General features: G+C 42.2%; 2 protein-coding genes across 3 annotated transcripts in view; one reads left to right on the top strand and one right to left on the bottom strand.

Annotated features, from left to right (window-relative positions):
- Positions 1-12,338, top strand: part of LOC6647034 (stAR-related lipid transfer protein 13) — a 96,020-nt gene that overhangs the window by 63,867 nt on the left and 19,815 nt on the right. For both annotated transcript variants that reach the window (XM_015177422.3, XM_047013499.1), the window contains exon 6: positions 7,031-7,564. In XM_015177422.3, the coding sequence (XP_015032908.1) occupies positions 7,031-7,564 (534 nt within the window). The remainder of the gene's footprint in view (positions 1-7,030; positions 7,565-12,338) is intronic.
- LOC6647030 lies at positions 1,768-5,267 on the bottom strand. The gene is made up of 3 exons (XM_002070563.4): positions 4,561-5,267; positions 2,901-3,271; positions 1,768-2,697 (listed from the first exon to the last, which is right to left on the bottom strand). Exons 1-3 carry the CDS (start codon positions 5,112-5,114, stop codon positions 1,913-1,915), a joined length of 1,710 nt encoding a protein of 569 aa, XP_002070599.2. The 5' UTR covers positions 5,115-5,267; the 3' UTR covers positions 1,768-1,912.

Below are 12,338 nucleotides of genomic sequence, written 5' to 3'. Positions count from 1 at the left end.
TTCTCAGATTGTATATTCAAAAGAACCAAATGTTGGTTCTAAACAACAACAAAGTTCTATCATTCACAAATAATTCTATTTTATATCCATTGCTGACTTTATCTCTTAAATAAGTAAAGTGTATTAATCTGAAATTGATTCAATTTGCTTAACAGGACTTGCCATCGTATTCGAACATAGATTTGGACTTACCTCCTACTCTTCTGAATGCGAAACTTTCTTTTTGCAGCCAAATGTCAAAGCCAAAAGTGACATAAAGTAGCTGCTGTGGCCATCTGTGGATAGCAAAAACAAAAACCATTTGAAAGTCTTTCACTTGCACTTTAAAGCGCACACAAAAACAAACCAAAAAAAAAATGGCCAATGAAGCTTAATTTGTTCGATCTTCGCTTTTGACACATTTGGTTTGACAGTTCCCATTTCAACTTTTGTTTTTGTCTTTGGGCTCAATAGAGGAGATAGTTTCTGTTTTTGTTTGTCAATATTTTTTCACTTTTATTGGCGAAAGGTTATTGCCAGAGTGAGAGTTTTTGGACGGAAGTGGATAAAACAAAAAAAATTGTGTAATAAGTTTCTGCATCTTATATACACTTTTTAGGTACATAGGTAGGTATTCTTGACCATCCCTCTCGACCCCCTCCGATTTCAGCGCCTTGTGGCATGACTTTCTTGTCTGACCACTTTGAGTGACCAGCACTCGAAATGTCATTGCCCGGCCGAAAGAGTTTTGAGTTGAGTTGAACCAACTGACTGCTGACTGCATTCGTTTTGGCTTTTGGTTAGCTTTTTTTCTAGCCAAACACAGATGTGGTTGCCCTCTTGGATTGTGAAGTGCCATTGAAATTACAATGATCTTCATATGCTTTTGGTTCGATTCCAAACGTCAAGCTACCAAAATAAAAAATATCAAAAACCCGCTCATCTGCTTAACATTTTTCCCCCCAGTGTGTGGTTGTGTGTTTGTAGTTTATTTAACCAATTTGTTGTGGCCCGTTTGGCTCCGACTCCGTCTCCGTCTCTGCCTCTGGTATGACCTTCAATGGTCATTTGTACAAAGTAAAGAGTTGGCTGCGTGGCCTGGCCTGGCTTGGCCTGGGTCTGGTCTGGTCTGGCTTTTGGCCCGCAGACTTTACGTCTCTCTCGCTCTCCAAATATTTTGACGTCGCTGTCGATTTGGTCAATGTCAATGTCAAAAATCTGTTGAAGTGGAAAATTTCAGTTGCTGTTGTAACGGCAGCAGCAGCTTAAAAAATTTTGTTTATTGTTTTCCTCCTGCCTTGTCTTTGCTGGTAATACATTTAAGGTTCAATGCTTGCTAATAAGCTAAAGCCGTGTGTGATTGATGTGTGTAGATGTTGGTGGGAGGAGGGAGATTACATTGTGGTGCGGTAAGATCTGGAGATTGACCTCTAGAGTAGATGGTTAATGCTGTACATCTGGCATTTGTCAAGGCTAGGCCAGACAGAGTTGTAAGCAGAGTTGTTCGTTCTATCAGAGTTGTGGCATCACACTGTGGCATGCCACTCCCTCGCCCGCACAATGCTGATTGCATTTATCGATAAATTAGCCAATGAATACAATTAAAAGGTAAAACGAAACTGAAACTGAGACTGGAAAAAAAAGTGGGTCCAAGGACAGAGACCTTCACAGCACAGTTCTAAAAAAGGCCCAAGGGCAGACAGTAATCGCAATGGAAGGGGACAAGTCGATTTAGATGGAGACGGAGTCGACGGAGTCATTGTGAAATAACCTTCGTTTCAGTTTCTTTTCTTTTCGATTTTCTCAAAATCAATTGCATGCTTTAGTTTATTTTATGCTATAAATTTATACATGAGTTTTATGTTGGTTGGCCAAGGGGCGGAGAAGGAGCAATTGGTGGGCCAAGAGGAAGCTGCCTGAGATTGCATTACATTTAAATAACCAAATTGCCGTAATCAGTGTCGATGTTGGAGTCAGTGCCAATGTCAGTGTCATGTACAAGATTAGCATTGAGCGAGCGTGTTAATTGTGTCTCGCGGGATCGCTGAAAGCGCTGAAATGGCCATGTTGATTTCACCTGCTGGCGCATGGTTGGATTGGCAATGAAGCGGACACGCTGCTCCTGCTGCTGCTGTTGCTCTTGCTGCGGATGCTCTGACATTGATCTTGTCGACGAGTGCAATCTATTTGCTGGCAAACGTTGCCAATGTGGGCCCTCAGCTGATGCAGCAGCATCCATTGCTGACAGTGATGACTTGACTGATTGATCGTAACTATTAATTTTATGCGTTGACATTCTTTGCGGCCAGTTGTTGTAGTTGTTGTTGTTGTTGTTGTCTCTGCCAGTTTGCAATTTCCTCTTTGGCAAGAGTTTGGCCCACAAGCCGGCAGCAGCAGCAGCAGCAGGCCTTGTCATGTGACGCTTGCCGCGATTCGGAAAGAATGGATCGTCAACGTTGTAAAGATCCCGCAGTTGTAGCTTCTTGCCACGATTGGGAAAAAAAGGATCGTCCACCTGGAAAATGTTGCGATGCTTTTTGCCACGATTCGGAAAAAATAGATCGTCGTACTTGAAAAGATCTTTGACTTTGTCTCGTTTGCCGCGATTCGGCATAAATGTCTCATAGCGATTCATCAATGCATCCAGATCGGGTGAGTTATGTTTGCGTCCCCGTGGCGGTATAAACGGATCGTCATCCTCCTCATGCAGGACGTCGTCTGCGAACAAACACACACAAATTGATTGCACGTGAGACAATGTCATGGACAATTTCTAGTTAACATCATCGTCTACCATGCCACATGCATTCGAAATTAAGTAAACCAATCACAAGAGCAGTAGTTAATAATTTCAACACCCATTTACCTAAACAAGACGCCCCCTTTACACTATATACATATATATATATATAGACACTTACCGCCCATCTGATAGCCATCTAATAATTTCTCACGTCGCACTAGAACATAATGCGGCTCATCGACAATCAAAGGTGGTTCCAAGTGTCCCGATAGATTAAGTTTCTTCCACAAGAACATGCCGGGATGATAAAACTCTGCAGCACTTTCACTTAGATTACCGCCGAAACGTTCATAGGGATATAATCGCTGCATGGCCCAGTTAAGAAATTTAATCAAATCCTGCTCGCCTGTGAGTAGCATAAAGACATCGTTGCTACTCTCATCCTCATCCTCCGATTCATCCGCTTCCATTGACACATCATCACTGGCATCATCAGAACCAGTGTAAGAATCCTGCATAGAATTCATCTGCATGAGGGCGTCTTTGTTTCTAGAAGAAAACAAAATTGAAATGAAAATGAAAACCAAAAGTAATTGCTGATCATCTATTTCCCAAGATAAAATAAATGGCTCATCATTTGTTGTCCAATGACAGTTTAAGGATTGCCATCTAGGTAAACGTTTCTCTTTCTTATATGCGTGGGATCATCCCAGCCCATCACGATGATGATGATAATGGAGTTTCAATTACAAGTCTTTGGTTTTCTCTTTCATAAAATTGATGAACATGTCCGCTGCACGTGTGGGAAGTTGGACAATACTCTGACCCAGAAATGCTTTCCAAACTGCCATGCAGAATTAGCGCCCAAAAAGCCATTTGCTTAGCGAGGGACGAGAGTGGGGGCCTGTTATGGTTGATCAACCAATCAAAAGACAATTTAAGCCAATTCCCACTAAAAAAAATTATTATTATTATTATTATTGTGTAAAATTACAAATTAAATGGGATGAGAAACAACTGAAGCTCATGCGGGCTTAAGGCCAATTAATCAAACATTTAACAAATCAACAAAAGCCACACAATTCGAAGAAAGAAAAATGTATGTATAAAAGAAATGATTAATTGTTAATTAATAGATGCGCCTTAATAATTATTCAAGGCAACTTTATCATCCTTTAACTCTTAACACTTGTGTGGCTAATTAAAAATCACCCTTTTCCCCTCTCACATTCCCACCAAAATATAAAAAGGAATTTCTCACTTCTAGAGTGGCGGCGGCTTTTTTTTTTCTTCTTTTTTTTTTTTTGTAAGCCATCGAATGAAAAGTGAAACTCGCCATGCACTTTTCGTTACGTTTCGTTTTCATTTCAGTTTCGGGGCAATGAATTTGCTGACAGTTGTGTTATTTTATAAAAATAAATCAACATACGAACGGACGGAGAGACTGACTAACCGGACAGATTGTCGGACAGATGAACAGAGTTGCAGAGAAACAAAACTGCAATTTTTTTTTGTTGGCTTTGTTGTTTTTCACGCCCATTAATTGGTTTTGCGTGTTTCTGGCCGACAGCCAAATTGTCGACGATTTGTTGCCCCTGTTGTTGTTGTTGTTGTTGTTGCAGTTGACTTTGTTTTTGGCAACTTTTTCGGCCTGGCGCCTGCCTGGACGCTTGCTAGTGGCTTTAAGAAAGGGTTAAGGGCAACTGATAAATTTAGCAGGCGGGCCTAAATTGGCTTACATTGTAAAACGGAAATAAAGCGAGAAAGTTGCATCCACTTTTTCCCTGCCTTCAATGCGTTCTCAATCTTGCCTGCCACCCACATTCAGGTCCTCTCACCTGGCCGCCAACATGGCTCGATAGTATTCCCGCGGACAGTTAGCGCTGCCTTTAAGCCCCCCTTGGCAACGACTCTCCCAGTACTTATGGGGCGTGGCATATTTCAGACCAGCTACATTGGTGGCGGAACGCTGCGGCACTGCAATTTCCTGCGGCATTGATTGCTGCTCCCTGCGAGCCAGTCCCTGTTGCTGGCCCTCTAAATCATATGCCTCGTTCAATGCTTTTCGATTAAAATCCGCAAGCTGCGGCTGTTGCTCCACATCCATGACCTCCACCTCCGCATCTTGGCCAGTGAATTTGCCATTTGCCGCATTGGCCGCCGACGACGACGACGACGACGCCTTGCTGTGCAGCATATCGCGCAGTGCATCGTTGCCGCTGTCAAGCAGGACGCGTGCATCCTTTTTCCAGCGGTGTTGCTGTTGCTGCCTCAAGGCCGCTGCCTCCGTGGCCGTGGCGATAAGCGATGGTGGCAAAGATAAGACCACATTGCCATGGCCGCCGCAATAAATCGCCAAGCAGACACATAGCCAGGCAAGCGTTAGCCTCATGCTGTCTGGCTTGGACTCTGGCCAAGGAGTCTCCGACTGGCGGTCGGATCTTTTGGACCAATTTCTTTCGTTTTTGTTTTTTCCCTCCTTTTTCTTTCTTTTCTTTTCCTTGCTTGATCTTCGTCGGGCTGCTTTGAAGCGGCAACCGCTGTGTTTGGCTCTTAGAAACTGAAACTGAAAGTTGCTGTCAAATGTCTCAGCTTTTTATATCCAAGATGCTGCTGCTTGCTGGATGCATCCATGGAGATTTGGGAATACGCCTGCTGGACCGACCCAGACCCTTGGCGAAACAATGGTGTTTGTGTTTGTTTTGTGTGTGCGTCCGAGTATGTTATTGTGTGTGGGTTATAGAACAATTGTTTGTCCAGCGCGTCGTAGCATGAAATTAAAAAATATGACGAGTTTGATTCAATTGGGAAATATGAATGGCACTTGAGATGTTCTGGCCACACTGTTCAGCAAAATATATGTTGAATGTGAAGAAAACTCGAAGCGTAGAAACCTCGCCTTACTTTTGAATCAAAATAGAGACAAACCATTAGAAAGAAAGCTTATAATGAGATATAAAACTTGCAGAAATTTAGCTTGTACTTTGAGTAATCCAAATATGCCATTTTAGATAAAGATATCTAAATTTCATTTATTGCTTCTCCTATTGCAGTCTAGTGTTACTTTTTGATTAACCTTCCATTTGGACCTTAAATTTGGATTGTTTGCACTACTGTAGGCAAAGACTTCTTCTATGTGAACAAAGCCGCAGGGCCTTAAAAATTAGCTAGCTGGCGACCTGGTCTCCACCTTCTCTATACCAGACGACAAATGAGGCAGCATTCCCAACGATGCAATCACAGCATCACCGGCAGCAGCAGCAGCAGCAGCAGCTAGAAGGCGGCGCTTTCTTTTGTGCCCCATTTCCCCCTTCCAACCGTAATGCTTCCTTTTGACCATCAATAGATGTGGGCTACCTTTAAGAATTTATTGCCTGCTAATGTTCGATCGCATTTGTCTGTGGCGAGGGCCTGGGTTTTGGGCTGAGGCAGGGGCAGAGAACAAGGGAGCAGCCCTTCTTGGCGGCCAGAAGGCAAGAGACCAACACAATTGTTGAGTAATGAGCACTGCACGTTATTAATGTCACTTGGCCCGGGTCTTGTCTGGGCATTGGTCTGGGGCCCCGTTCTAGGCGCTGGTCTTCCTTTTGTATCTCTCTGGGCCACGATTTTTAATTAAGTAATTCGCTGACTTTGTTAGCCCTGTGGGCTCAACTGTCTGATCTTCTTTTGTAGACTGAAGTGACAGTGTGTGTGTGTGTGAGAGAGAGAGAGAACTCTGTTTGCCTCTCAAGTGATGTTGCTGCTGCTGCTTTTTTGTTTAATCTTGCTAACAAATTGCTTCATTTCAATTTATTTGCTTTTGTTGTTGCTGTTGCTGCTGCTGCTGCTGCGAGTCGTGGCTGCTTTTTATTTTGTTCTGTTGTCTTGGAATTCGTGGCAGCGGTTTTTTCTTACTTACTTTTTGTTGTTTGAACCTTTCTGCCTTTCTGGCCGTTGCCGTTGCCTTTGCCTTTGCGGTCGTGTTCTAATTTATTTGTCTTTGATTGTGGCCATGTCTCTGTGCCTTGTTCCTGTGTGTGAGAAATGTTGGGTCGTGTCTTTGGCTTTCTTTTTCCCTTTATTTCCTCTTCTCCCTATCCCGGCCGACCATGTCACACCACGTGTTTGCTTGGCCAAATTAAGCAAACATACATCATAGTCTCTCTGGGCCATTAGAAGCTGGCGCTAGAGCTGGCTATAGCTCTGACTCTGGCGCTCGAGGTAGACTTCGGACTTGATATATGCGAGCAATTAGGTTGCTAATCAAAACTTAATCGCAGGAAATTTATGTGCAACTAGAGCTAACAACTTTTATTCTAATTGCAGTTGGAAATCAACGAAGTCTTCGAGCTGCGCAAGGCCCAGCGCCTGGAGCAACAGCTCAGGGATCTAAAGGAGGAGGCGGCGCAGGCAAATGCAGCAGCCATTTCGAGGACAACGCAGCTTGATGAATTGTCCCGTTCCACGGAATCAGATAGTGGATTTGACAGCAGCAGCACTTCAGCAACAACAGCAGCCAACAAACCAGTGACAACAAAACTTCGAGCCCTGCCCCCACCGCCCTCAAGTCCACAAACAGTTGTCCCAAAGGAAGACGAACAATCTCAGGTTCATGCAGATGATGTGAACATTTGGGCTTACAAATTTCTACGTGATTTGGATAATCTGATGACAGGCGATAAGGATAAGCTGCCGCCGCATTTGGCTGCCTTGGCCACTTCGTCCAGCAGCAGCAGTTCGCCCACATCCAGGACAACGCCCATGTTGCTATCAGCGGCAGCCACAGCGGCCATACAAAGTCGACAACAGCAGCAGCAGCAGCAGCAGCAGAATGGACTTGTCTTGAAACCGGAGAAGCATGTAAGTAATCATAAATTTCTTAGACTGAGATTTCCTAATCTCAAATCGCTGAAATTCTCTTGTAATCTCTGTGACATGATTTCGACATGCGGCAGCAAACAGCGAAACATATTTTATGAATGTAGGTTAGATAAAATGCGCTTAAGACAAAGGCATTTAATCTTGGGGCAAAACAATGTGTTGTCGGCACACACACACACACACTAGCTGAAGGCTAGGCCCACACACAGATACAAACAATTCACTTGCCCATCCCATCACCTCCCATTTTTTCCTACTTGCCACCAAAAAAAAAAGAGGAGGCCGCCTTTCAGGAATTTTCCCCTTAAATATTCTGCCATATGTTCCATGTGTTGTGCCGGATGCGCAACTGAAGCGCGTGAAATTTATGGGGTTAGGAGCAGAAAGTGGGAAACGGGGGCATGCAACCGTTGATAGACAGTCGTCACTCTATGGCTCTGGTGGCACTTGAATGAGTTCAACTTTGAACTGTTGAATAAATAGAGAAGAATTTTTTTTCGTTTTTTTACGACTCACTGTCTGTTTGGGCATTTCTTTCTTTCTCCCTCGATTCTTTATTTGCAGCGCCATAAAATGTATAATAAAAACACTCTAATTAGTCCAGTTCTTGAGTGTGGAGGGAAGGGGCCCCCTCTTATTGAAAGACAATTGATCGATCGATGCTATCTGAAGATTGATTGTTCTCTTCTATTAGCCATTGAATGATTCTCTTGATGAAATCTAATTTACGGAAAGTAATCCTAAAGGCAACTTTCACTAGTCTTCACACACACACACTTAAATAATTCCTATTATACTTAGTATACATTGGATTATTACTGGATTACTTATATGTACATATACATATATATATATATGTATGTACATATGCCATATTAGTTACACAGCTTCAATCTCTGGTTGCGACTCTGTGACCCACATAATCCAGACATCAAACCATAAACCATAAGACACAACAAGAAGAAAATGAAAATCAACAACAAAACATAACCAACTTGTTAGCTGTCGCTTGGCTTATCAGACCAAATAGATCTAATTAAAACATTTATAAACCAAAAAACGGCTCATAAACGGCACTGTGTTTGGGATTGTGGTTTGGTTAGCTGTTGCATATGCTTAGCATACATTTTGCTTGGTTTCTTCAGCGATTATCAGTGGAAAAACCTTAAACAACAAAAAATATTAATTTTCAGAGCGCGTGCCATGCAGGGGAAAAACACGAAATGAAAACCCACGAAATAAACAAAAAAATTAGCGCAACAGACTGTGTGTGTGTCTCTTTCCTATACCTATACCTACATACATATATACATATATGCCATGTGACATGTTGGCTACAAAAGAGTTTTTCAAAAATCAATGCCTGAATGCCAGATTCTGGCCAACAGTCGCTCCTTCCATCAACTAAATGCCTGTGCGCTTTTATTTCGGAAGGCATTGCTCAGGGAAACTCGTGTTGTCTCTGCTCTGTTTGTTAAATTTGCCACATGACATGGAAGAGAAATATTTTTTTTGGGGAGGCGCAGTGCTGGAAGTGAAATTGGTTGCCAGAGGAACGACAGCGTGTAACTTCGACTGAATGTAATTCTTTTACCCCTCATTCAATCCTGCATTGCAATTAAAGCTGTCATATTTCTGCAGTAATCGCTCAAGTAAAAGTGCCAATTAAAAACGCTTAAACCTGAGAAATGCGGTGCACTAATTATGGCAAAGAATGAAGATGAAATTGTGGCAGTAAGTTAGTCAGTCAGTCAGGCAGTCAATCAGTCATTTTGGGGTTAATGATTTATCAGCTCTAGCAGTGGCATAAATCAAAGACAACATCAACCTTATCGAGGACACACAAGTGCGTGCCTTGTTTGCCAAAACGGCCCGAAAACTGCTGCTGCTGCTGCTGTTGCTGCTGGACAAACTGTCAACGAAAGTAAAACAGAAAAACAGATGTTTCTGTTTCTTCTTTCCTTTTTTTTTCTTTTTGCTTGGAGGAAACAACGAATTGGGTCATTATGCCGCCGCCCTGCGGCAACGATCAAGACCGAAACATTGCCCAACTCCCCAGACCCAGTCCCAGACCCAGACCCAGACCCAGTTCCACATACAGATCCAGACCAGAGCAGAGCACAGAGTATAGAGCACTTCACTTTGCTCAGCTGTCAACATGCACTCCAAAAGGAGACCCAACGCCCCAATTTACTCAGTTTGCTTGCCATGTTTATGAGGCGCTCTCCGATGATCGCCTGCGAAAGTGAATCTTTACATATGTACCCACTCTCTTGTGTGTGTGGCAAGAGAAGAATGCAATACTCGCTTAATGATGATGAACCATGCAGATGAAGTTGGCAGACAAAAGGCCGCTTTGCGCATCACAAAAAAAAGAAGAGTATATATATATACATATATAAACCTTTTCATGCAGCTCAACGAGCTTCGCAACGACTCCACGGACACTTTTGACTTAAGTAGAACTTGCAAATCACTGCAAGGCAAACAAACACGACCATACCATCCAACCGTGGGCTGGTCAGGCGTTTAAGTGTTTTGATTTGATAATTATTATCAGTGCGCATGCGTGACCATAGGAGGCGAATGGGAGAGAAGTACGAGACGCGGACGACATTGTCTGAGGAGTGAGGCTTGTCCGATCGATTTGTGATACTCCCTGGACACACATAGGCATTACATGCTCATATGATCATACATAAATATTTATACATATATATATATATGTATGTATATGCCTACCTACCTACATACATATATAGTTATTTTATGAGTGCGACTCTTTCTGGGTCACACATCAATAAAAGTGGAACGCTGGGGCGTTGCCCATTGCATTTGTTATTCATTTCTGATATCGAAACCCTATACCAAAATATAATATACATATATATATATATTGTAGATTTCTTTGCGACGCTCTGTTTTTATGATCAATTAGAAGCATTTACAGTATAACCGAGCCCCCAGTTCGCTCCTCTACCTCTTGGAAAAAAAAAAATTTGATAACCCTTGCGGCCAACAAATTTATTTTATTTTTGGTATTTTCCTCTTCTAGTTTTTTTTTTTTTTTTTTTTGATTTTTCATTTATTTTTCTTTTATGTGTCATTTTGTGTTCATTTTATTGCATTTTTCATTAACTAACCGAACAGAAAACATTTCATTTATTTTCAATGAATTCCCATTTCATTTTCAGTTCGTTGTGAGAAAATCTTTTGCGTTTTTATGACATTTAAATTAGCCTTTGGCATCGTTTCGGATATCGAATTCTGTCAACTTGCTTGGACACAGTTAAGGGAAATTTATTTCGTTTTTCACTCGTCGAGTCATAAAACGCTTCAATTTCAATCACAACAAACTTGTGAGCCAGATGCAGGGCCATCGTTTACATGTGTAAAACATCAGTTTTCGATTGTAGATAATTGAGAGAATTTTGTTTGCATTGATAAAATCGCTAAATTAATAGAATGAACGTTAGATACAAGATAGAAATGACAAGTCTAAATAAATAGCCGTAAAATGCTAAACTTTTTTTTTTTTTTATTTGTCTAACTGTCGATCTATGTATGTATACAATGTTTTGAAGCTGATGCTAGACCCTGGCGCCCGCCTGGCTATAAATAGCCATAAGTAGATGCCCATAAAAGACGAACGGGCCGACCAATTAATGATCGACGTCGCCGGCGAGAGTTGGCGGCTCATTAACACGCAGTTGACCAGCAACAACATTTAGCATCCAGCATCTCGATATCTCGATACTATCGCCGACTGTATTAATAATTCATAGAAATTGCCGTAACAGGCGCGGCCTCATTGAGCGACAACTGCTCCATAATGCATTACAAATTCGCGTCGTCGTCGCCGTTGCTGTGCTTAGTCCCAAAGGACCTCTGCCTGTTGAATCAGACAAACACAAACAGACGACCGAAATCAGAATCACAGACGCATTCACATCCGCATCCTGCTAGAGGAGCCCACACACTTTTTGCAGTGGCGTAATTGCTAGACAAGAAGGGATCAATACTTTTTATCTGACTTACAGTGAAATTTTATACCTAAATAAGTTTTTTATCCCTGCAGTGAGATATTCTCGTGAGATAAACTCGTTTCTTTTTGCATTTTTTGATGCCCCATGAAGTATGCAATATATATTTTCACATCTATTATGGCCTATTGGATTTTATTATGTTTTGGGTCTGATTAAATTATAAATTGAAGTAAATTCTACTTACTGCAAGGGTATACAAAGTTCGCCATGGCCAAATTTAGCTTCCGGGATGAATTTTGCTTGCTACACTTTTGACCAGCTCGTTAGCAATTTCATTGGCGAAACCCCTCAAGGAATTGCGAGCGAGCTTGTCTCAACAGAATCAGTGCAACATTGGGAGCCACAGCAGAGCAGAGCAGAGCAACCTGACTGCCTTGCTTTGGGGCACACTCATGCACACGCCGACTGACACACACACACACAAACACACGCGTGTGTACATACAAACACTTTGCGCCAATAAATCATATAAATCAATTTCCGCCTGTTGCTACATATTTTTTCCTTCTGTGTTTTTTATTTTAAACGAATTTGCACGCTCTTCCAAAGGAAGGGAGCAAAAACCAAATTGTCAATCGCTTGCCAAAGGCTTGTAAATCGAATTGACATAACGAACTTAGCCAAACCAATTGCAGTCGATTCACTGCAGCCGTAGAACATGCTAATGCACTGGTATAGAGGTTTGTTCCTAGAACCAGCAGAAGCAA

This window comes from Drosophila willistoni, chromosome 3R, assembly GCF_018902025.1.
Source record: "Drosophila willistoni isolate 14030-0811.24 chromosome 3R, UCI_dwil_1.1, whole genome shotgun sequence".
Taxonomy (NCBI): domain Eukaryota; kingdom Metazoa; phylum Arthropoda; class Insecta; order Diptera; family Drosophilidae; genus Drosophila; species Drosophila willistoni.
Note: the sequence above shows the minus strand (reverse complement) of the source record. Positions and strands in the feature narration are given on the sequence as shown.